At 37.6% G+C, this 26,998-nt stretch overlaps 1 protein-coding gene across 1 annotated transcript; it reads right to left on the bottom strand.

Annotated features, from left to right (window-relative positions):
- Positions 1-3,385: 3,385 nt before the first annotated feature.
- LOC130884051 (40S ribosomal protein S27-like) lies at positions 3,386-3,655 on the bottom strand. Its single transcript, XM_057784973.1, has one exon. It carries the CDS (start codon positions 3,650-3,652, stop codon positions 3,398-3,400), a length of 255 nt encoding a protein of 84 aa, XP_057640956.1. The 5' UTR covers positions 3,653-3,655; the 3' UTR covers positions 3,386-3,397.
- Between the last annotated feature and the right edge of the window lie 23,343 nt (positions 3,656-26,998).

The raw sequence follows: 26,998 nt of genomic DNA, 5'->3' as shown, positions 1-26,998 counted from the left end.
TCAGGGCCTGGAATGTAACGGGTAACTGCAAGCTAAATGTTTATGAACTGAATTGCGCGGGAAAGGTACAGAAGGAAAGTCACAGACTTTCTCTGGAGACACTGGCAATCTAGAGAAAAATCTCAGATTTGCTATAGTATCTTAGGCACTATGTCATGCAGGGAAGCAGGTAAATGTGCATTTATCAAGATATATTGTCGAGTAGATCTACGGAAAAGATACAGTCTTACTGAGTTTGGAGGAGAGGTTGAACAGGGAAGTTAAAATAAGGCCTTTCCGTTATAAGTGGTGCTGCTCGTAGGCCATTGTTTAACAGGACATAGAGGGTGGGAGGAGTAGTGAATGAGGAAAAGAACTTTGAGAATGACAAGACTTATGTACAACTACACATCAGATTATTTCTGCTTTAATACATTATTTTTTTAATTAAATTTATTTTTTTAAAACAATCTTTTCTCATTTTTACATACCTATTCCAGTTCCCACTCCCTTCCCCCCTCCTGCTCTCCCAAACTTCCTGCCCCCAACCCCAACACCCATCCACTCCTCAGAGAGAGTAAGACTTCCCAAGTGAAGTCAATAAAGTCTGACACATCACTTTGAGGCAGGACCGAGGACCTCCCTGCTCTATCTAGAAGGCCATAACTTATCATGCATATTTACCATGACAGCTTCTGTGCTATGGATATTTATAGTCATTATCTCATTTAATCCCCATCAATATCATTAGATACAGGTATTGTTAATTTTTTATTGTTGCTATTATATATCCGGTTAAATAAATGAATAAGTCCCTAATTTCACAAAGTTCATTATATAAGCCAGAGTTTGATCTTGTCCTCATGAGCCCTGTTGTAACAACTTGATAATTCTGTATACCTTTTTGGGTATGTTCCAATTTTTAATATACATATAAACACACTCACAAATACATCAAACAAACATATTTCAAGAGGATTAGTGGGAGAACAACTTAGCGTTATTACTCCAAGAGTTAATATCTAAAGGCCCATTAAAACAAATCCTTCACTGAATTTCTTGCTATGCTAAGAGCTTATGCACTTGACAAAAAAGCCTTTACTTCAGCCATGTTGTATAGATTCCACTGTATATTGTATGTCTCTTTTTTCTGTAGCAACTAGAGAACCCAGAACAAAATCAAATGTTTGATGCTACTAACATCTATTAATTCATTCTTATTCAGTAACAACAAGACCAACTATACATAGGTACAGATGCAGAAATATAAATATCATAGACAATTTCTTTTCTAGCTGGGTGGTTTGACTCAGAGGAACAAGCAACATATTTTCTTCACCTTAGTTTTTTTAATACATCTCACTTATTTAATTTGTTCTTACTTAACATTATTTTTATGTACAGTAGTTTGCAAAGGCTGTTAGAAATTAAGCCTTATTAAATCCAAATAAATTCACAATATTACATAATGAAGATACAGGGGACCCAATCAGTGAACCCTAACCTACCCAGGTGTGGCAGTAGCACAGTGTAACATCACACACATCCAGTTTTCTTTTTAACAGCAAGCATTTCTTTTCATCAGAAAGTCCCAGGAACTCATGCTTCCTCAGAGATGAAGCCAATTTATATTTCTTGGTAAAGTGTTAATAAATAGTGTGCAATCATTACAAGTGTATTTGCTGGGTTGGGGAGATAACTCAATTGGTAAAATTGATTTCTCTGAAACCATGAGAACATGAGTTCAATTCCCGGAACTACATTGAAAACAGTGATAGCAATGAAAATAAGCCAGCCATGGTGGCACGCACTTGTAATTGTAGCACGGGGGAAGCAGATGTAGGTCCATTTCTAGGGCTAACCTGACTACCAGCCTGGTTTACGTGGAGAGTTCTGAGACAGTGAGAAAGCAACTTTCAACAAATGAGACAGCTGACACCTGACAAAAAAAAATATGTAAAGTTGACCATGCCTCCCCCCAACACAGTGCAGTCACACAATCACACACACCGGTAATTGTTGAGATGCATTAGGTACAATCTGAGACTTAAAGCTTGGGAGGGGTGTCACCAAAGAAAAAAGACCAGTTTGTGACCTCACATGAGTCCTAAAATAATGTTAAAAGATGAAAAAGAAGGTAGAAAAAACTGCAAAAAAAAATCCACAAGAAAAAATCACAGCATACTTCATGGATGAAAGCACCAAAGTGCCATATAAAAAAATGTAATAGGTGTCATCAGAAAGTCTTCGTTAAACTGAGAATTAAAAGATGAGTAGAATAAGCCATATGCTAAGAAAGAAGTAAAAATACATTTGAAATTTAAATTATTTATTTTACATCCTGACTGCAGTTTCCCCTCCCTCCTCCCCTCCCGTTCCCTCCCCTACTTCTTCTCTGTTCTCATACCAATCCACTCCTCTGTTTCTGTTCAGAAAGGGGAAGGCCTCTCATGGATATCAACAAAACATAACATATCAATTTATGGTACGACTAAATAGTCCCCTCTTGCATTAAGACTGGGAAAGGCAACCCAGTATGAAGAATAGTTTCCCAAAAGGCAGCCAATGAGATAGTCCCAGTTCCCACCGTTAGGAATCCTGCAAGAAGACCAAACTACACAACTGTGACACAGGTCTGTCTCATGCAGGTTCCTGGTTGTCAGTTCGGACTCTGAGCTCCTATGAGCCCAAATTAGTTGAGTCTGTGGTTTTCTTGTGATGTCCTTGACCCCTGTGACTCCTACAATCCTTCCTTCCTCTCTTGAGCAAAACTCCCCAAGCTCAGCCTAATGTTTGGCTTTGGGTCTCTGTATCCATTTCCATCAGTTACTGGATGCAGCACCTGAGACCACATCCATGAGAGTAAGTCCACCCCCAACAATGCCTGCAGTGCTAAGACCCATAGGCTGGGTGGCCCAGATACCTAGTATAGAACTAAACATGATTGGAGAAAAAGAAAATGTCTAATGATATTCTGCTACACTCATACATTGATGCCTACCACAACTGTCATCAGAGAAGTAAGAATTCTAGGAAGAGGGAGTAATACATGCAAAGGCCTTGGGGTGGAAGTCAGAGACAACCATTCAGATAGAAACTGGCAAGTGGAGGTTAGAAGGACAGAAGCTAAGAACCACAGGGAAGGCAGGGTCAGATCTATTCACCTTTAAACCACAATTTCTTTTGTTTTGTTTTTATTTTGTGGTTTTTGTTTTGTTTTATTGTTTTGTTATTGTTGTTGGTTTTTGTTTTTTTGAACTTGTCTATAATTAAAACTTTATTGAAAAACTGACACCAAAATAGGAGATCACTGTTCTATACTTTATATAATCAAACACAGTTACATTGTCTTGGTAGAGTCACTAAACTGGATAAGGCTTTCTGTGAAAAACGCAAACTTGGGAACTTGTATAGATGATTACTGTTGCTTTCTTCTAAATGAACAACCTTCTGTGAGCCTGGCTTTTCCTCCTGTGGGCTGGCACAACACTGGTGAACAACCTACACAAAGAACCACTGTCTGAGCATGGCTGAAAACTGTAGTAATCTTGTAGCAACCTGGACATTTCACATCCATGAAGTAAGAAATTGGGCTCTGAACCAGCTGTTTCTTCTTATGTTTTTTCTTTTTGTCTTCCAAGGAAGGGTGTAAAAGGTCTCTAGCCAGAGGCATGGTGACCGCTCGGCCAGCAGCGGTGCTCCAGATTTCTGAGGTGAGGTGCTTGCTGCCGACAGCCGTTGTTGGTTTTTAAGACAGGGTTTCCCTGTAGTTTTGGAGCCTGTCCTGGAACTAACTCTTGTAGACCAGAACTCACAGAGATCCCCCTGCCTCTGCCTCCTATGTGCTGGGATTAAAGGTGTGCGCCACTACCAACCGGCTAACCCACAATTTCAATGTCACTCCATGAGGCATTCCTAGGTCACCACCTAGGAATTTATTGCCCCACTTGTGTGGTTCATAACTCTGTTTTATTTGTTTTGTAGCCTGCATGGCCACTGCCAAACATACCTCTCTCACTATTCCTAGAGAACATGCAGCTTTCTAACCTCTAACTCCAGATTCCCAAACTGCTACAGACACCCACCTTGCTTAACTTCATCCATTCACTTTGTAAATGATGATTTTACTCTGCGACACACAAGATGTTGAGGCTTCCAGGATAAGGGACATGATGAAGGACATTATCTTTAGTGATTAGGGTTTAGACATTCAAGAAAAGGTAGAGAATTAACCCCATCTCTCCTTCTACCACTCCCTCTTGTATGCTCAGGATGGGATGAGGCTGATGAGGCAATGTCTATTGTGTTTGGTTTTTTTTTTTGGTTTTTTGAGACAGGGTTTCTCTGTGGTTTTGGAGCCTGTCCTGGAACTAGCTCTTGTAAACCAGGCTGGTCTCAAACTCACAGAGATCCGCCTGTCTCTGCCTCCCGAGTGCTGGGAGATAAAATGCCATCGAGCAAACTACTTAGAACACAGAGAGGATATTTTAAAAGGAGATGCAGATCATTTTCTATCACACAAAAAAAAAAGTGATCTTTGAGATTTTCATTGGGTGCAGCATATACCCCCATGTCCTTCTTATTGTCTAGCACTGTTGCCTCTGTATCTTCTCATGTTGTGTTAGGTAATTAATTTCTTATTACTGTTTCTTAATCTGAACAACTACTAATGGACACCACACCACAAATAACTTGACTCAAAGATAGTTATCTTATAAGGGAAACTTATTAAGGGCTTCAAAGCCTAATAAATAGTCAATGCCCACAGGGCCTTTTGAAACTTGCAATTTAAAAACAAAATATAATGCAGAGATGTACAAATCATCATGGATCATCAGGCCTGGGTATTTTTCTACAAAGTAATTTTAAAAAATACTGAAGTCACTTTCCTCTGTCACCCATCCTGGATAGAGGTTAGCTTAGCACATAACAATATTAAAAGTCCCTCCAGCTAGCCACAGGCCTTCCCCAAATACAACTAATGATGATGGGCCTGTCTACGGGGAAGAAAAAATTTAATTCTGAAAGGTCAAATGTCAGAATATAAGATGAGGCAATATTCCCCCATTTTATTTATGATATTTTAGTATCACAGTTTGTGGAAGTGGGGGATCCATACTAACAAAAAAATCTATAACTGAAACTTGGAAAGTTCTGAGTCAAACCAATAACATGACTGCTTTCTTTCAACTTTTAGGACTATTTAATATTCGAATACATACCTCTATTAACATAGATTTGGATACCTTATATAATGTTGCCCAAATATATATTTGAACCACAGATTATTTTCTCATGTATATCTGTCACAACTGTTTAAAATAATAACTAGGAAATTCACAAGTTTTGTTTGTTCACATAAATTGAAAACATCAAAGGCTCTAGAATGAGGAGGACTGGGTTGAAATCCCAGCTGAATCATTTAAAATGATGCCCTTAATCATGTGCCTTAACCTTGAAGCCTCAAAATCCTTGCATGTCAAAGAGAGTGAAATCATCAGTTGCTGTTTTACTGGCTTTACTGGGATGGTTAAATATGTTAATAGATTCTGAGGCCCTTTAAGAAGTGTGAGCATCATATACTTTTTGCCTTTATTGTGAATAAAGTTTTCTATAAAGACCAAGCATCCAGGGAAGGACACAAGCAAGCCTGTCTGAGCAGCACGAGTTAGGCAGAAAGCAAGTGGTGGACAAGCAAAAGTTAGGAGCATCAGCACAGATCTTAAGCAATATAAATGTGTGAACCACAGGTACGGTCACTGGAGCAAGTACTCTGAAGGCCAGCTGGGGCCTCCAGCTGAAGTCTTTCTAAAGAACATGAGCTACCTGTTTAACAGTTTTGGTATTAATATGAACTGAGGTTTTTCCAACAAGGAACTTTCACAGCTTACATAGAATTTTAAGGCTCTCTTAAAACATAACGTAAGGCCTGCCCTGTCTGATTGAATCTGTTTTTGTTTTTCAGATCAAGTGTTTGCATCTCCAATCATATTTACCAGTGTATCTACTTTCTTTCCTTGAAGTCCCTGGTGTGATGCAGCCCATATTCTATGAGTAGCATGATTACCAGTACACTATATTTAGCACGTTAAGATCTTCCAGGCATATAAAGGAGTGCTGGGCTGTAGCCCAGCAGCAGAATATTTCTGTTGCATATGTGAGCTTCTCTGGGTTCAGTCTTCAGCTCTGGCTGAAAAGGAGGGAGAGGGAGAAAGGGAAAGGAGAGGAAGAAACAGTGAAGAAATGAATACGTAAATTGGGAATGGAAAAAGGGAGAAATGGAAGAAGGGGGAGCAAAGAAGGCAGGAAGGGAAGAAGGAAGAAAGAATGTCTCTTTCACTTTGACAAATACACAGAAATAAGACTTTTAGCTCATAAGAAAACCATATTCTTAACTTTTGAGGAAATTCCCATATGTGTTCAGCCTTTGTGGAGAGCATTTTTAAATATGTACACCAGTTTCAGGTCCTTCAAACAGTGTAAGAGTTCTCCATTTCTCCACCTCCCCACAAACACCTATCTTCCATCTTCAGTCTGTTTTAACATTTCCATTCTAACAGGTGTGAAGAAATGTCTAATTGTGGTTTTAATGTGTATTTCTCTGATAATTAGTTACTTTGAGCATTTTTCATCGTGCAGTTTCCATTTGCATGGCTTTTTCGAGAACTGTTTAATTGAGTCCTTTGCCCATTTTTAAAATAACAACATTTTTTAGCTATTGAGTTTCCTTAGCTCCTAACATATTTTGGATGTTCATTTCTTGTCAGACATAGAGTTTAAAATATCTTTATCATTCTATAACTTTGTCTGCTCACTTTTGATCATTTCTTTTTCTGTGAATATGGATGCATTTTAATGTTATCCCATTTCTCTATGTTTGCCTTGTTGCCTGTGCTTTTGGGAGCATGTCTAAAAAAATCATCACCCAAACCAGTATCATGGAGATTTTCTCTTATGTTTGATTCTAAAACTTTTGCAATTTTAGGTCTTGCATTTGTTTTCCATCCATTTCAATTTATTTTTACGTGGTATGAGACATGGACATAATTTCACCCTTAAGCACATGAATATCCAGTTATTGCATCATTTATTGAAGATACCATACTTTCCTCATGTGTGCTACCAATAGACTTCTTAAAAGTCTATTAATTATAAATATGGGGATACATTTCTAGGCAATGTGTCATCTTTAACCAAAAGATTTGTTGTTGTTGCTGTTGTTGTTTGAAGATCAAAACATGCTACTATAATTAGTACAGCTTTGTAGCATGTTTTGAAGGCAAGGATAGGATTCTTTACAGCTTTGCTCTCTTTGTTTAATACTTCTTTGATTATTGACAGTCTACTAAATTTTATGTTTTGTTTGATCATTTTGTACTTATCATTCTTTATGAAAATGATCTAAATAAAAGATGGGCTATTTTGTTAAAATATGGTTCATGAAATCATTTTTAATAGCTTCTATGTAAACTTCTCACATCCATGAAACTAGAAGTGTCTGAACTAACATTGGAATTTAAGATGCCTGGGTTCCATTCCATGATCCCTTGTTTTCTGTCAGGGAATGTAAAAGCTACTGTTGAGAAAAGAGATATTAAGTCTATTTGAGTGGAAAAAAAGAGGGACAGTGAGAGGAGAGAGGAGGGCAAGAAGATCCATACGGATATGGTGAAATTAAATTATAAGCATATACAAAAATTTCTTTCTTGAACATCTTCTTTGAAACTAAAATTTGGATTCAAATCCAGGTAGAGCCATACATCAATTGTGTGCCCTTATGCAATTTTCAGCACCTTTATCATCAATTTTATAACAAAACTTCATAATTTCTTTTAAGAGACATATTGTGTGAGCATCTATCACATTGCCAGACCTACAATATGCTCCCCAAGTTCATCTCTCTCTGCATCTTCTTAACCTTTCCAAATCATTCCATTGACAATTCAGTGGTGGATAACATTTCTTAACAATAATTACCGGCAACTCCAAACCACACCCTGCTTTCCTTTATCAGAGCAGATAAGTGATTTCTTTTTGTAGCAATTGTTACGTTGCAAACTGCAAGCTTCATATATTAGACACTTCCCCTTATTGTTCTGCTGACAACACTGGAGCCTTTTCCAGAAGACTGACTAATGCAACTCCAAGCAATATGGAAACATTTCCACAATTTTCTCATTTCCCTGATGAGACTGTTACTCTGCTTTTGCTTCCCACCCCCTTTAGAAAGGAACTCCAAGGGGTCTGCTCTTAATGGAGTCCCTGCAGAGGAGCTGTTTTGTCAGACGCTCATCCAAACACTTCACAAATAACACAAAATTGGGTGAGCAGCGCAGCTTTTCCAGGTCGTTAAACATTGCTTAACTATTTTTCAAATGTTTTGGCATCAATAAAAATTCTCAAATGTTTTGGGGACCAAGCACTGGTTCCATTAATATTTTACACCCTGAATGTTTTAAAGGATCATTTATTCTGAAGTCATCTGTCAACTTTTCTCTAAGAGCTTTTGAATACCCCTCCAGTTCTCCTAGATGTCTGTGCAAATTTCTGAATAACTTCTTCCATTTCTACCGATCTCCTGACTGCAGGCACTGAGCATGATCACAGGAGATGGGTGGGGCTCCACATCCCAGAATGGAAAGAGACCTCTCTAGCAGAACCTGTCTTGAGAAAACAACACAGATCTTTTCTAGCATTATAAGAGCACATGCCTGGCCAGCTGACTTGAAGCACTCTGTCTACATACTCAGGAGTAGCACTGCTGGGTCACATGGTAGATGTACATTTAGGCTTTTGACGGTCCAGAATAGTATTTTTTTTTTTCAGGATAAGAGGACAGAAAAAGTGTACTGAATACTTTCCTAATACAATTGTTATCTTTAGGTAGAGGTGCACTTTTAAAAGGCTTTATTGACTGTATTCATTGTATATGGTACTATGTTAAGTACAAAAGTTTTCATAGAATTCTTTTTTAAATTTTTCTGTTTTAAATTCTGTTGGGTTAATATTGAACAGGTAAAACCCACAAAATCCACATAAATGCTTTTTGAGAAAATCAGTTTTAAGTGTTTGGTGATATCACTGAATGAAAACTGAAAACCCAATGTTTTGTTAAATTGTGGAACTATTTTCTACATTGTATGTAACATCTTCATTCTTCCAAAAAATAACCACAACCTGAAAACCACAAAGAAAGAGCAAGAAGATAGGGGGACAGGAGTTCCCTTCAAAGAACAACTGTCTCTAACTTCTGTTGTTCTAAACCCAACAGATTTTTATCAAATTGTATTTCCCTTGTTTATATAATAAGATGATAAGATAAGATAAGATAAAATACAAACTAGCACATATTCTGAGACTGGTGGAACTGGATCTTCAGGTAGATTGATTCCAATCTTCCTGAGGAACTACCAAACTGATTTCAGCAATGGCTGTACAAATTTGCACACCCACCAGCAATGAATGAGTGAGTGTTCCCTTCTTACACATTCTTGCCAACATGAATTGTAACTTGTTTTATTGATTGGAACCATTCTGGCAGGTGTAAGATAAAAATTTAAAGTAATTGTTTTCATTTGCATTTCAATAATAGCTAAGGATGAAGAACATTTCAAGTGTTTCTTGGCCATTTGAGTTTCCTCTCTTGGGAGATTTTTGGATGTATGCCCACTTTTAATTGGGTTATTTGTTTTCTTGATATCTAGGGTTTTTAAAATTCTTTCTATAGTTTAGATATGAGCCCTCTATCTGATGTGTATCTGGCAAAAAAGAAAGAAAGAAAGAAAGAAAGAAAGAAAGAAAGAAAGAAAGAAAGAAAGAAAGAAAGAAAGAGAGAACAAAGAAAACCTTTTCCCATTCTATAGACTGATTGATTTGGGGCAAATGTCCATGCCCTTTGTCACACAGAAGATTTTCAGTTTCATGTGGTCGGTCCCATGCTGTAGGAATTCCTACTGTCAGTAGCCTTTAAAGTATCCACCCATTTGGGCATTGCCTCCTATACTATTTATGCTGTCTTGATCTATTTTATTTCATTCAGTAGAGAATTGCTCAGATTCCATGAGTTTGTAAGCTTTCTGTTGTTGATATTCAGCTTTAAGTCACAATGGTCAGATAGGATTCAGGATGTTATTTCAATTTTATTTATCTGTTGAGACTTGCTTTATTTCTGAGTATATGGTCAGGTTTAGATAAAGTTCCATGAGGTGTTGAGAAAACAGTATGTTCTTTTATGCTTGGCTGAAATGTTCTGTAAATATCTGTTAGGTTCATTTGATTTATAACATCTGGTTGATGCAGAATTTCTCTGTTTAGTTTTTGCTGGATTGCCTGTCTTTTGGCGAGATTGGGGTGTTCAAGTGTCCTACTATTGTTGTGTGGGTGTCAACATGTGATTAAAGCTGCAGTAGTGTGTTTTTGTTTATGTTTGTTTTTTGTTGTTTTTAAAATCTTCGTTGTTCTATATTTGGGCCATAGATGTTAAGAATTGCAATTTCCTCTTTGTGAACTTTTTCTTTCAGTAGTATATTGTATCAATCATTATTTCTTCTGATTAGTTTTGAATTGAAGTCTACTTTGTTAGATATTAAAATTATTATACAAGTTTGCTTCTTCTGTCCATTTGCTCAAAAAAAAAAAAAAAACAAAAACAAAAAAACCTTTTGTTTGTCTTTTAACCCTGAGGTGATATAGATCCCTGAAGTTATGTTGTGTTTCTTAGATACAGAAGAAGGGTAAATTATGCTTTCCCATTCGTTAAACTTTGTATTTTTATTGTGGATTAAAGACCATTGGTGTTGAGAGGTAAAAATGAGAAGTGCTTATTGATACCTGTTATTTTGTTGTTGTGGTATGTGTGTCTGTGTGTGTGAGAGAGAGAGGGAAGATGCTTTCTTATCTTCCTTTTGAGTCTTTTAACTCTTGGTTGTTCAAAACAGTTGTGTTTGAATTCAACACATGAATGAATTACTCGGTTTAATTTTGCTTTCTGCTGCTTATTGCTAGTTCCATTCCACTGTGGTATTACTATGTTTTATATTCCACATGGTATAACTATGATTTGGTGAAGACATGTTCTATTCTAAAGAACATGTGCATCTGAAAATATGTGTTCTCTTACTATTGGGTGCTCTGATATTGGTTACATATATGTGGCATTTGTCTGTTGTTCTCACAAATAATCACTTTCATTAATATATAACAACCATGACTCTTGTGGACCTAAGTTGCTGCCATATTAAGGAAAACTTTCATGCAACAACTCAAAGTTTCATGTACGCCCCCATGCCAACTTCAAAAGGTACAAATATAACACAAACAAAAGGGGGAAAAGGAATGGGAAACTACATCTAAAAAAAAGATAATAATGTGCTAATGGTAAATGTTTTTCATTCATGATTATTTCAAATACAAATTAAGATCGCCAATTAATAAAAGGAAAGCAGCTAGAAATATGCAGGGGAAATATGTGAATGTACATTGTCCACAAGATATATACTAAAACTTAGAGGTTTCACATGAAAGATAAGAAAAGTTTCACCAGGCAAAAGAGAAGGAGTGTTATATCTACATCAGATGAAACAGACTTTAAGTAAAATCTGTCATAGTCTTATGCTGATGTCTTCCTTGGTAGTCTTTTTGTGTGAAATGATATGCAGCCTACCTTGGTTACTCAAGAACACAGATACAGTGGGAAAATTTTATGTGACTTACTCAGCTCAATATGTCTGTAACAGGATTGTTTCTGCTCAACCGGACATGTATCCCAAAGCAGATTTGTTTGGCACAACCAAATGAAAAAGGTACCACCAGAAGATCAAGCATAGACTAAGATGCTAAGATGCAAAGAGACCCAGAGATTCCACAGTGAGGAACCTAAGAACAACTTGTGGACTTTGACTTATAAACAAGGTCATAATGGGCTGATTTAATAGTCTCCTTGCATTCTTTCACAATAAAATAAAATCTGGAGGTTTAAAGCTTTTTGTCTTAGGCCATATCAAAATATCTGAAAGCTCATAATGAAAGACTCCTAGTGTGGGGAGACTCTCACTCAAGTCTCAGGATAACACGACCCCCCAGGAACTCACGAGAGACCGTCCTTGCTGCAGTCACACGAGGTTTATTGACAGGAACCAGCGCTCTGAAGCTGAGACTCATATCCCATGCAGGAGTAGAGGAGTTCAATGGCAAGTAGCTGGGAGAAGGGGTATTCAAGGGAGGAAACCATAACCCAAAGAGTGTAGGGAGGGCACCTTTGGAAAATTCTGAAAATACCAGTAATAATCACAAGGGGGTAACTCCCTGTTTCTCAAGATTTTTCTCAAGATTATAATCTAACTTTATGGTCAACTAGTTCCTGGAACAGAGTCACTGAACCGGCTAACCTAAATTTTTGGTTCTTCTCTCCCTGCTAGATTTTTGGCTCTATTTTTCTTGCTAGATTTTTGGCTCTATTCTTTCTGCTAGAGGGGTCTGGATTTATCTGGATCTTTCAATAATAGCAAACTACTAGCAGGAAAGTATTCTATTTTTGTTTTTCAGCATTCTTTTCTTCTAGGATGTGGGATTTTATAACCCCCAATATCTCTAACTCCTTCATCAATCCTCTTTTCAAACTCCTGCAATTTGCCAGAACTATCCTACACTCTAGTTCTTAGGAACTTAGTCTGGACTTTCTATGCAGCTGATCCTTTTATCTGTTTCTAGAATACTCTGTAAACCCCTGACCCTTGCCTCTAGCCTCCTCATTACAAGGTGTTTGTTTATTTGCTTGCTTGTTTATCTGCTCCCAGGTATCCTTGTAAACTCAGATAGGAAGAGACAGCATGTCCACTGAATTTTGGCATGGAATTAATCAGTGCAGTCTAAGTGCATAGCAGGAAGCTACGTGGAATTAAGGCAAAATGAAATTTGAATGAACCACATGATCCCCCTCTTGATAAAGAAATCTATGCTATTGGAATACCTGTCCAGATGTCTGTGAAACTCTATAGTTATTTTCATACCCAAAGTGCAGAGAAATTGTTACTATGTATCCCATCAGGAGAACGCAAGCTGTGTGTGAGTGTGGGAAGGAATGTTTTTCCACAACAAGCAGAACATCAAAATATCTTCAGCACCATTGCATCAGGGGCTTCAGCTACAGTGTAAAGGAAGAGCAAGCAGAGATATGAGTGGAAAAGAAAAAAAGTTAGAGTGAAGAGAGCTCAAGAGAATAAAAGCTCTTTGGGATAAGCAAGATGATGGAAGAGAGGACAAAGTTACAGGGTTCCTTGGACTTTTACACCTGATAATGCCAAACAGGTTACTGAATAGAGGAAACAGGAGACACGAAGGAAAGGAAAAAGAGGAATGGGGAGGGAAAGGAGAAAAGAAGAGGCAACTTGCATACATAAATCTAAATCATAACTTGGAGAGCATGTGTTTGGAATTGATGTGTGTAAATGTGTTAAAAGGCCAATAGAACTCTTTCTTTCTTTGGAGTGATGACACAAAGAGGAAGACAAGAAGTGACGCTGGCACAACCTGGCAGCAGTAAAGCATGCATGCAGGGAGGAAGGCAGGGTGGCATGGAGCTGATGACCCTGGCTTCTGGCCAGACTGCTCTTTTGGGCACAATTTGTAACTATGGCACTTAAAGCATATTACTGATCTCTCACAGCTCCTAATTGCCTTCATATGTCTCATCCTACAAAAGGTGAAACGACTTCTTCCTAGAACCAGGATGAAATGGTGCATTGCAAAACCTGAAAAGTCAGAAAAGAAACTCACAAAAAAAGATAAACCAAATCTAAGGAAAACTTGGGTGAATATCTCAGATCCTTCTGCTGAGATGTGAAGGGAAATAGTTAATAATTCCCATTCTTGTAGCTCTATGGGTTATAATAGCTCCTCACTAGGTAGTGTTCACAGCATCTTCAAAAGTGTAGGCCACATGGATCATTTTCTGTTGTGATTATGGGCAAAAGTGGAAGAGCTAGATACCTGAGCCAAAGCCTGAACCTGAGATATGTTTTTGATGGGACTATAAGCTTGTCCTCAGTTGTTTTAGTGAGGGCATTAGCCAAACTAATATATATATATACATACATATATATATATGTATAGAACAGAGTATGGAATGCAATAAAGAATAATATCAGTATCTTTCTCATTTTATGGAGTAACAAAACACTAAGTCCCAGAAAGATCAAAGTCTTGTGCAAACAGGTTTCTGTGAAAGAAGCACAGGTCTAGGCTGAAACATGACACTAGACTTCAAACCCAAAGGCCAGTATTTCAGAAGAGTTTCTCTGGGTTGCCTACTCATTTGCTTGTCTGTAGAATGCGCATCACCTTCAGGATCTCCACTAGCATCTTGGTCGATATGTATAAGGGAGACAAGTAGAAAAAATCCCTCTGAGTTAATGAAGAAGAATAGCGTTCGAGGAAGCACAAGCATGAATAAGAGATGGTGAATGAGGCATTCACATTGGCTCTTCCCTCTGTTATAGCAACTTCCCTCAATTTCTTATCAGTGAGTTTCAGATGTTGGGATAGTTGGTGTCTCTAACAAAGAAGCAACAATGGGAGGTTATGTGTGTGCGCCATGTATATGAGTGCACATACACATAATCTCTCTCTCAAACTCTCATTCTCCCCACATACATACACACAGAGAGGGAGAAAGAAAGGGGGAGGAGAGAGAATTCTTCACTGGTAAGCCCCCAAACAACAGGTGGGTTGACAGATTTACACACTAAAAGAATAGTTGTCATTTTAAAATAAGGATTTAAATAACCTTTACGTGTTAAATAGTTGTCATTTTTAAATAAGTAGTTAAATAACCTTTACATGTTAAAATCTTCTATTCATTGAAGACACTTCGTCCACACTATTCCAGGGTAGCTATTTTTAAATTGAAGCCCATTCGCTGTAGGTTTTAACCATGTCTGCAAAATATCTTTGAGATAGTATCTATGCTAGTGTTTGATTAAATAACGGGGTATTATACACTCCAAATAAACTATGTAGTATAACTCATCACAATGCCAGCTCAAATGCCTATCCCCAAACTGTTGATGCCTCAGGGCTTCCTCTTTGACTCTGTTGGCATTCATCATAGAAATCCACCATAATAAAATAGTTTGAACAATTGTTTGCTTGAAGTGTACACATTACATTGTTAATGGTTATTTCTGTCTTTAGGATCCACGGATCCTTGAACAGTGTTTGGCTCTCAGTTATAACTCCTACTTGATGAAATGTGTGGAAAATTTCCTGGCTGAACAGTTTTCTAGGAGAGGTGATGGCAACTTAGCAAAGGATGCACAAGTATCTTTAGTCTAAAACCCCTAGGCTTTGAAAAACAAAGGGTTTTTGTGGTGTGTTTGTCTATCTGTTTTGCTTTGTTTTTAAAATGCTTATCACTTTGAAATTTTTCTATAAACTACATAGAGGAAGATCTTAATGCATTTTTAGAAAAGAAAAGGAGGAAGCATGAACATTTATTTTCTCTTCCACATGCACAGCAAGCTTGGCTTGGCCTTTGAGAAACTATCAGAGCATGGTACGGGAAAGTGTCCAAATCTAGAAAGAAATGTTGCAATCGGTTTTTGGCCTCATCTTTTTCCTTCTACTCTTTGATGGCTCCTCTTAAGGTATTTATTGCCTGATTGTTCCTTTTGTTCCTGGGACATTTCTAGATTCTCCATTCAGAAAAAATTATCAATGTCAACTGGGCAGGAGAAGTCAGACTTTACTGCAAAGTGATTGGCTTTTACCCTGGCTTCCAGCGGACAACAGCAGAGCTTGCTCTGTCCTCAATGTTCACCTGATGCATTTAGGTGATGCAAAGATACTGGAACAGTATTATTCATCCAGCCAAGAGGAAGTTGTTCAACAAGAGATAGGGGGAACTATGGAGGCAAAATAAAGTATGGTTGTGGGAGCCTAGGCAGTTTGGATGCTCACCTTACTAGACCTGGATGGAGGTGGGTGGTCCTTGGACTTCCAACAGGGCAGGGAACCCGGATTACTAGGGATGATGAGGGAGGGGGACTTGATGGGGGAGGGGGAGGGAAATGGGAGATGGTGGCAGGGAGAAGGCAGAAATCTTTAATAAATAAATAAACAAGAAAAAAAAAGAAACAATATGTATTGAAGTTATCATAAACTTTGTAGAGTTGCCAGTAGATTAGCGGGATGATAGGGATAGGGGGCTGATATTATTTGAAAAAATAAATCCTTAGTAAGTGGGAAGATGAGAATTCAGACTAGAATATCAGCTAACACCAAAATGTCTGAGAAAGAAATCAATTGCTCTTGATAAAAGGCAGGCTAATTTGGAGGTTCCTTGACAATTTACATGTTAGAAAATGAGCAAAAGAAAGTGGAGAAGGTATGTGTGAGTGAGAGAAGACACACAGAGAGAGACAAAGAAAGAGAGAGGCAGAGAGTTGGAGAGAGATCTAAGAGTAGGCAGTGGCTTTCATCACAACTACCCTTCCTCTATGTTTAATTATTGCAAAAGTGTCTGTGTAAGAACTAGTTATAATTACTAGGAAAATCATCAAAGAACCAAAGAAGAGGCTGAGCTTTATCTCAGTGTCGTATGATACCAAAGGAAACCAGTTTTTCATAATACAGGCACTCTGAAGCTAATGTACTACAGATGTACGTTGTCCCAAAAATTCCCACATATTTGAGGGAAATTTGGCTTACCTATAATATGGAAAATAGGCAAATACTAAAGAGGTTGTCAAGATCCGAAAGAAGTTGACAACTAGTTAACAAATACGATCTTGGAATAATTTCACTGTGTCATGCTCACTACTCTCTGCAGCACATAGCCACCACATATGCATGACTCTGACAGAACACAGAAAGAAATGTGACTGAACCATTAGCTGAGGCCCATCAAGGTGGCAGCCCATGTTAACTGACTACCAATCTGTCATAAAGATAATTTGGGGCAGGATGTATGGGTGGCACAAACACTACAGTGCCTGCTCTGAAAAAAGTTGGCCACACACTTGGAATTCCAGCACAGAGGAAGGAACGTAAGAAGTTCCCTGGGACTAGTTGCCAGCTAGTCTAGCCTGATTGAGGCAGGCTGATGAGAAAATGTGTCTCAAAGGAAGTGTGTGGCATTCTTTAGGATAACTCCCATGGTTAACCTCCAGCCTCTTATATCCATATGCACGCACAAAGAAACACACACACACATTTTGTTTTTAGATTCATTTGTTTTATGTTCAAGTGTTTGCTTGCATATATATCTATGTACCACTTACATGTCTGGTGCACACAGAGGTCAGAAGTGCATTGGGTTCCCTAGAACGGGAGTTAAGAGTGATTGTAACCTATCATATGAATGTTAAGAACTGAACCCCAGTCCTCCACAAGAGCAACAGTTCCCTGGAACTGAGTTGTCTCTCCAGCCCCTCCTATGTAATTTTTTAAAGATAAAATTATCCTGGTAGTTTTCATCTAGTTGATTTTTTTTGTCTCCAGTGCCTAAGTGAGAAGAGTGCGTGATGGGACCACTGTCCATCATCACATGTCTAGTACATACAGGATGCAAATGCATGCTTTGTGTGCTGACATGTACAAAACTTAAGTATTAGAGGGGTCTAGCTCTGTCTGCCTACATATTTATTGCCCAAAACTGATCATTCTGTTTTGTGTTCTTTCCTAACATAAAATTCTTCCCTTGGCTTTCTCCTGGCTTAGCAGCTATCTCTTTACAAACAGACATCAGTTATCTGTCCCTGCTGCTGACTGCTCCACAGATAATTGCACTTTCATATTGCACATCTCCTACACTCACTTATGATATGCATCCAGTTTATGAGCAGCTAGAGCAATGACTTGTATTTCAAAAATATTTGCATTAAGGATTCTAAAATGCCAACCAAAGGAAAATAAATTAGCAACTAAAAACACCTTGGGTGACAGGTCAATAGCTCTGAAAGATACAAGACAGAGCTATTTGAAAATTTTATTAGAAACTCATCCAACCATTCACTCACTGATTTATTCATTCAACAAACCTTTATTGAGCCTCTGTTACAATGGGAGGATATGGATAAGATGCAAAAATGATAAGGACAACCGGCTTTGTCTGAGAAGGGTTTACAAATATATATAAAATGGAAGAAAAATTATTCAAGGCACTATAAGGAAACTGGACACTTCAAAAAGTGAATTCCCTGTCAATAAAGAATTCTAGAAGATTGGATGACCTACTTGTAAAGGACAGTATGGCTATAACCCAATCTCAGAAATCTGTCCAGAACAGATTACCATTAAGTCCCCCAGAAATGCTAAGACAGAATATATCAAATGCCCAAGGACATAGATTATGGAAGAAACAATTCCAATCCGTGGAAACAGAGAAGGTTCACAGGGTGTGCAGACACTGAACAAAGGATTGGTTCATTTGAAAACATTATTCAGAGTTTCCAGGGTCTAAGGTATTTAACCTTTCTGAAAACCAGTCTCCTAATCTCCAAGAGAGGGTTAATTATGCCTGCCTTGCCCGATCTCCCCAATGCTCTGAATATCAAAAGAGATGTCTAAAGTACTTTGTAAATGTAAAAAAAAAAAAGAAAGAAAATGTAATGTTAGTTAGAGAGTCTATTGTTGTTTTCCTTAGCTGCATCACAAAATTTGAAGGTATTGCTGAGGATCCCACATACTTTGGTCCCTGGACTGGGAGAATCAAGATAATACTTACCTGGAAACCTCCTGCCTTCAAGATAACTCTCATAGTATCAGAACATGGTAGGCAAGCAGCTAAGGGAACAAAGAACCCATGGCTGGAGAAGTTATAGTCCCATAGAAAAGAGCCCACTACTGTCATTTTTCTAAGTTAGCATAACCTCCATCAGTATCATAAACAGTTAACCTTCTCCCTATACATAATGGTAGCTCTCAGTCTTCATCAAAGGGGCTTTTTTTGTCTGTGAGAATGAGAAACAACTTGACAAAATCAGAGAGTAAGTAACTATGGTCTACCCAGTCCTTGTGCTATATATACTACATAAATCCTACATCTAAGGTTCAAGAACTATCACAGAAGAGGGGACAAAGATATTATAAGAGCCAGATGGCTTGGACAACAGATTCAAGATCCTGTTATATAGTCACAACAGTGAGGCTCCTCCCTGGGAATTTTAACTATATATTTACCTAAGCAAGACCTACATAAGGCCATACTACTGTTAATACGAGAGCCGCTTGTTCTTCCCAGGCACCATGCTAGCTTAGCCCAGAAATAATCACATAGAAACAGTATTCATTAAATCACTGCTTGGCCCATTAGCTCTAGTTTCTTATTGGCTAACTCTTATATTAGTTTAACCCATTTCTATTAATCTGTATATCACCATGAGGTCGTGGCCTACCAGCAAACTTTCTGACTTGGGTGGTGGCTCCATAGCATCTCCCTGACTCTGCCTTCTTTCTCCCAACATTCAGTGTCATCTTCCCCACCTACCTAAGTTCTGCCCTGCTATAGGTCCAAAGCAGTTTCTTTATTTATTTATGGTAATCACAGCACACAGTGGGAACTCCCACATCACACTACTTATCATGCCAATGTGGGTGAGAAAAATGTAGCAATTCCCTACCCCAATAGCTCCAGTCACCTAATGGTTAGTGAGAACAGCAGAATCAATTTTCTACAGAGACAAAGCTCTGATATATTTATCAATCCTAATGGTCAACTCTAAACACATAGGTCATGAAGTCAAGAGGGGATAAAGACTGTGGACACAGGCTGGGCAGTGGTAGTGTATGCCTTTAATCCCAGCACTTGGGAGGCAAAGACAGGTATGAATCTCTGAGTTCGAGGCTGGCTTCATCTACAGAGTAAGTTACAGAAAGACTCCAAAGCTACAGAGAAATCCTGTCTCGAAAAACCAAATAATAATAATAATAAAGAAAAGATTGTGGACACAGGGATAAAAGGAGGGGAAAGGGAAGGTGTAAAACTGATGTAATTATAGTGTGATCATGTAAAATTCTTAAAAATAATCAGAAAATCTGGGGAACCAAACTTAGCAGTTAAGTTTCAGACATATTTGAAGAGACAGAATGCATCTCTGAGTTGAGAAAGTCCCTTCCAATGGAAAATTATGCTACAAGATGATGTTAACAGAACACATGTTTTGAGTTAACTGAAATTTTGGTCTATGAAGGGTGTAACATCCCTGGCATGACCATTGAATTTCTTGTGTCAGTCTATCTTGCCATATAACAACAACAAAAAATAGTAAGTAGAAGGATTCTTCCATCACTTTGAATTTCTGTATTACCCAAAATGGGCTTTCTGGGAAAGGGTGTGAAAAATAAATGTATTTTGGCATAAACAAAGATATCATAAGGAAAAGGAAACCAGGAGTTTCAAGTAACAAAAACACCCAAGTGCCATTTCTAAGTTCAGCCCACACAGATTTCATAGAACATTTATGACAGGTCGTACCCAGTGGTAGCCAGTATGTGGAAACATGGAGTTCAATATGACAGGTTTCTGCCCTCAAGGAACCAATATATTTATGAACATTCTGAAAGTGATAAATAGAATAGACTAAATTAAATGGATCATGAATCAAGATAATGGCATCATCCTGGAGCAGATGCAATCCGATAGTTGACCTCTGTTAACACATCCTGCTTTTCTATGCTCATCTTCTCAGCACTGAAAGAAAACCCATCAAACATATTCTTAAAACTTCTTGGAAATGTATGTTTCCTATCAGCCCAACACTAAAAATCTTAGCAAAAATGAATTTTAAAAAACTGTTCAACCTTGTAGATAATTTATGCACTAATTATACAACACTTTTATTCATCTTACACAGTAAAAAAACTAAATACTTGAATTAATTATATTTTTCATCTCAAATCAAGTAATTCTTTTTTCTCAACCTTGTTTTGGTTTAGAATAATTGTTTTTCTGAGATTATAGAATAAAGATATCAAGTGATTTGTAATTAATTAGGTTCTGATATGTTTTCATATTATTTAAAAATAAATAAAAACATACCATGGTTATTGTAGTGCTCAAGTATGTTCCAAGATACCTAGGAGATATTCTTTATCTTCTTTTCTCCCAATGTGTCTTCCCTCCTTCCTTTTCTTCCTCCTGCAGTACTCTCTCTTCCTTTCTACTAACACACACACACACAAAAGTCTGAGAAGACTCTTCCTAGAGGAAAGATATTTGTCCTGAACTAATAATTAACTCTTAGGTCAATTTAGACTGGGATATTTTTAGTCCTGGAATAAGTATTAGAACTCTGCCTACAGACTTCCTGTTCACTGGCCATCCACTATCCATAATGCCCATTTCCAAAGATGAATAGACTCTACTTACAACTATATTCATCATGAAAAGTTTACAGCATGCCAGTTTTCATGTCTAAATCATGATTGGCACTAGCCAGTCAGGGTTGATATTTGCCCTTCTTATAAGTAGTTAGTTAAATGGTTGGCACAAGTAGTTCAACATTAGTCATCAACTTTAGAAAAGGGGACATTGCTCTGTAGCTCTAGACAAGGACATAATTTTTTTATTTCATTGCAGCTAAAACCTTTGTTTTAAACCAAAATACCTAGCATAAGCAGTACTGCACTATAACTTTGCATTCTGACCATCTATATGAGCAAAAGCAGAAGCACTGCACTAGGTCCACTGTGAAGCCTGTATAGCCCACACAAGGAAATTCTTAGATGTTGGCATCCTACTTATGGTAGTGCTAACAAAAACCATTGCATATATAACATTAAAAGAACTATGCCCCCAAAAAGTGATTACTTTTGCATTTTATATCAAAAGGATAGAGCCTGAATTTGAGTCTACATTGTTTTCCTGACCCTAAAGCCAAACTCCTTCTAAGTGCTTGTCAAGAGCTATGTAAACCGCTCAATACTCAAGAGTAGGGAAGATAAAGTTTAAATCCCAGCTATGCCACTTAATAACTCTGTGACCTTATGCATTTTGCTTCACCCTCTAATGTTTCTTATTCAAATGCCTGATGCAAATGATAATAGTCTTTTCCCATCTTATCTTTTGGGAGGAAATTAAGATTAAATTAGAAAATGATTTGAAAGCTATTGTTATTTGTTTAAACTATTACTATTCCAAAAACATTCAGGGTAAAATTCTGAAATTCTATCATTCTGGTGGCATATACTACAAGCAGGAAACCTATGGTCCAAACTATGTGAATGATAGTCACTAGGTCATGTTCACCTACACACACCAGCATCCTTTTTTAGGGCTACAGAATCCACTCAGTCTTCTATCCCAGTGGAATCAGTTCATGAGTTGAAACCTCTTAATAACTAGGCTAAACTAGATTTTTCCACTCTTATCTATCATCTTATCTTAATTTTTATTGTAACATTGCCAATAAGAATAAAAACCTATATTTCCCTTGCAGTTACACTCAACCAACTATATGACTAAGTTCTAGTCAATATGTTGCAGAAACTGGTGTGTGGGATCTCAAGAAAGGCTTTAGGGAACAAACTCACCCTTCATGGTACTTTTTCAGCCTGTCTGCCTCTACCCTATTCACAAATTGCACTATAAATAACTAGATAGTATATCTGACCATAACGTGGTCTTGGGTTTTAATTAATACCTTAGAATCACAGAGTAGGAAGATAGAATCCTGTATTCTTGGTAAAACCTTGCTGATGTTATGCCAGCCATGAAACTACTTATTTTCAGTTTTCTCTTACATGAGCGAGATTGAATTGCTTAATTTAAAGAAATATTTTGTTTCTTTGCTACTCATATCTAAACCTGATTCTTGATTTACATATATTTCACCTCAATATGTTTTCCTTGGGTAAGAAATAAATGGATATGTGCAAAGGACAACATATACTAATATTAATATCAAAACATTCAACAAGATACTGTTGTTCTGCAAAAGTTCAAAGATATTTGAGCAAAATTCTGTATTATTTCTCATAGCACTTGACATGTAGATATAGCAAACTCAGTCTCTAACAATGAAATAGAAATAAGAAAAAAGAAAAGTAGATATCTAATTCATTTGCTTATTTACATGCCTATAGATATATTTAAGTGTGTAAATATATAAGCATATATCACAAATGTAAATATAAAATTATATCATGGTTTTATATATAGCATATCAGTCACTTTGTATTGATTATCTACAATTCTCAAAAATATAGAAAAAATTTTTATCATTACCTTATTTTGCCATGGTGATACCGAGACTGGGTAAATTAAAGTAAATAACTCACTGTGAGATCCATAATAATGGATAAATCAAGGATTCTAAGAAGTCTGTTTTGGGCCAGCAGCTATAGCATTTTTATGACATAATGTGATGTGGGATTTCCCTCTGAAATATATATATATATATATATATATATATATATATATATATATGGGTTTTTTTTAACCATTGGTTATTAAAGAAGCTGTTTCGACCAATGGCTTAGTAGAGAAAAGCCAAGTGGAAAATTCACACAGAGATATATAGAGAAAAAGTAGGCAAAGTCAATGAGATGCCATGTACTGCTGAAGGAGAAAGAAGCTTACCCTAGAACCTTGCCAGTAAACCACGAGCTTCATGGTAAAATACAAAATAATAGGAGTTGGTTAATTTAAGATGGAAGAGTTACTTAATAAAAGCCTGAGCTATTGGCAAAGCAGTTTGTAATTAACATGGTTTCTGTGCAATTATTTCAGGTCCGAGAAGCTGGGAAACAAGAGTAGTCGCCACCTACAAAATGGCATGCCAACATAGGGCAACTACATTTACCTAAAAATTGCAAGAGATTTGGGAGTAATTTTAGACATACATACACACAGAGAGAGACACACACACACAAAAAAAAAAACAGAGTTAAGTATGGCTTTATGGTAGCAGCATTGTCTCAGGTAGGCTCTGTTTGCTAGAAGCAAGCAAAGGCATGACTTCTTTAACAGGGCTTCTTGGTTTGTGTTACCTGCACAAACAGCTCTGGTTCTTTCAGGAGGCTGAGCACTTGAATGGGGTTTATAGGCAATGTGCTGTAATTTACTTAGTGGCAACATAGGCCAATTGTTTACCAGAGTTGAGGTTGTGAGCAAGGCTCTCACCTGGTGGTATGCCCACCAAACTGAAAGGGCAAGAGAGACAGAATCCACATCCAGGGCTGCTGCAACCAACCTTCTTACCATTTTAAATTTCTCTTTGTACGAAAAAGATTTCAGATACACAACAGGACAGATTCAGACATAAAAGACCTCTAAATGAGACACAGTGTGCTCAAAAGTATACATAGGCTTGGGAGAGAGAAGAAATAGAGCATAGACTGTTATAAAAGGAAGTAAAGTCTTTAAAGAGAAAGTAAAAGTAATATAAAAGAATACAGTCATAGATTAAAGGAGTAAGAAAAAATAAGTCACATAAAGATGGAATATACACAGAGTCTGTATTATGTATATTATTGTGCTTTCTTTGAATTTTTGACTGTAAATGAGCTAAGAACAGAGAGGAATCTCATTTCACAGCCTGTTAAACTATATATATATATATATATATATATATATATATATATATATATATATATATATATATATATAAAGGTATCTTGACTTCAAAATTTTGGTTTAAGAATATGTTGCTTTGAAAAAGGAGGTTCTGCTTTTGTTTCCACAGAAGATAGAAAGCTGTGAATTCCTTACCAGCTAATATGGTTTGATCAAATAAGACCACCTGAAACAATGACCCAGATGGTCCAACATCTATTACAACTCTAGGACTACTGACTGAAAGTGACCTACCACACAGAATACCCCATGAGAAACCTAATTAACAGCACCCCAATTAGCAGAAAGTAGTCCAGAGAACAATCCCCAAATTCCCTAAATGATTGTTTGCAAATGATTGTTTTCTTTTTATTTATTTATTTATTTATTAAAGATTTCTGCCTCCTCCCAGCCACTGCCTCCCAATTCCCTCCCCTTCCCCTGATCAAGTCCCCCTCCCTCATCAGCCCAAAGAGCAATCAGGGTTCCCTGCCCTTTGGGAAGTCCAAGGACCACCCACCTCCATCCAGGTCTAGTAAGGTAAGCATCCAAACTGCCTAGGCTCCCACAAAGCCAGTACATGCAGTAGGATCAAAAACCCACTGCCATTGTTCTTGAGTTCTCAGTAGTCCCCACTGTCTGCTATGTTCAGCGAGTCCGGTTTTATCCCATGCTTTTTCAGACCCAGCCCAGCTGGCCTTGGTGAGTTCCTGATAGAGCATCCCCATTGTCTCAGTGTGTGGGTGCACCCCTCGTCGTCCTGAGTTCCTTGCTCATGCTCTCTCTCCTTCTGCTCCTGATTTGGACCTTGAGATTTCAGTCTGGTGCTCCAATGTTGGTCTCAGTCTCTGTCTCCTTTCATTGCCTGATGAAGGTTAAGATACAGGAGGATGACTATATGTTTTTCTTTGGGTTCACCTTCTTATTTAGCTTCTCTAGGATCACAAATTATAGTCTCAATGTTCTTTATTTATGGCTAGAAACCAAATATGAGTGAGTACATCCCATGTTCCTCTTTTTGGGTCTGGCTCACCTCACTCAGGATAGTATTTTCTATTTCCGTCCATTTGCATGCAAAATTCAGGAAGTCATTGTTTTTTACTGCTGAGTAGTACTCTAATATGTATATATTCCATACTTTCTTCATCCATTCTTCCATTGAAGGGCATCTAGGTTGTTTCCAGGTTCTGGCTATTACAAACAATGCTGCTATGAACATAGTTGAGCACATACTTTTGTTGTATAATAGGGCATTTCTTGGGTATATTCCCAAGAGTGGTATTGCTGGGTCCAGGGGTACGTTGATCCCGAATTTCCTGCGAAACTGCCACACTGCTTTCCAAAGTGGTTGCACAAGTTTGCATTCCCACCAGCAATGGAGGAGTGTACCCCTTTCTCCACAACCTCTCCAGCAAAGGCTATCATTTTTTTTTTTATTTTAGCCATTCTGACAGGTGTAAGCTGGTATCTTAAAGTTGTCTTGATTTGCATTTCCCTGATCGCTAAGGAAGTTGAGCATGACCTTAAATGTCTTTTGGCCATTCGAACTTCTTCTGTTGAGAATTCTCTGTTCAGCTCAGTGCCCCATTTTTTGATTGGGTTGATTAGTCTTTTATGGTCTAGTTTCTTGAGTTCTTTATATATTTAAAGGATAGGATTATATGGAGATGAACTGCATTGATATGAATTGCATTCATATCAGTCTTGGTCTATTGATGCAAATTTAAGGTCAATTTTGTTATATTTTTATCTTGATTGAAGTGTTTTGTTTGTGCAGCTCATTTTAAAATGCAATGAATAATTAAGAAATACAGGTTAATAGATAGTCAACTGTAATAGCCAAGTTTGTAGTCATGTTAGTTAGGTTTTCTAGATAGAGGTGCAGAGATATGTTTCATATGGATAGGAATATGGCAGAATATGGCATTTTAAATGTTTTAAGAACTACAGACTTTTCATGACAATGAGATACATCTGTTCCTGGCAGCACCAATCTACTTCAAGAGGATGATGGGCACTGAAGAGCCTCTGTATGGAGTTCATTAGCCGTTTGGGCAAGATACTGCTCTTGCCTGAACTGCTTGAAAGTATGCTGTATGAACTTGACATGCAAGACCCACAGAAAAATGACTGTTGAACTTGCCTAAAGTTGAGACAGTCCTTTGGGGTTTCTGCTTCATGAAAGAGACTGCCAGAGATTCTGCAGCATATAGAAGAATTTGACTCACAAACTGCCAATATAGGTGAAACAATCTTTCAAATTTCCTGCTTCATGGAAATGTCTCCTGGATACTATGAGCCTGTAGACTGAAGATGAATGTCCCAATGCTACAGAAGAACTTTGGGTGAATGTACAGGCATCAAGATGTCTCTGTCAATTCTAGAGTTATGGAAGTTGCTTACAATGTACTTCCTGTTTACCTAGGTAATATATCCTTCTGGGGTGTTTCATGGAATTAAAGAATATAT

This window comes from Chionomys nivalis, chromosome 11 (genome assembly GCF_950005125.1).
Source record: "Chionomys nivalis chromosome 11, mChiNiv1.1, whole genome shotgun sequence".
Lineage (NCBI taxonomy): Eukaryota > Metazoa > Chordata > Mammalia > Rodentia > Cricetidae > Chionomys > Chionomys nivalis.
The sequence above is the reverse complement of the archived record's forward strand: the minus strand, read 5'-3'. Positions and strand labels throughout refer to the sequence as shown.

Excerpts from the sequence above, each read along its gene's own strand:
- LOC130884051 (XM_057784973.1), bottom strand. The coding sequence starts at position 3,652 with ATGCCTCTGGCTAGAGACCTTTTACACCCTTCCTTGGAAGACAAAAAG.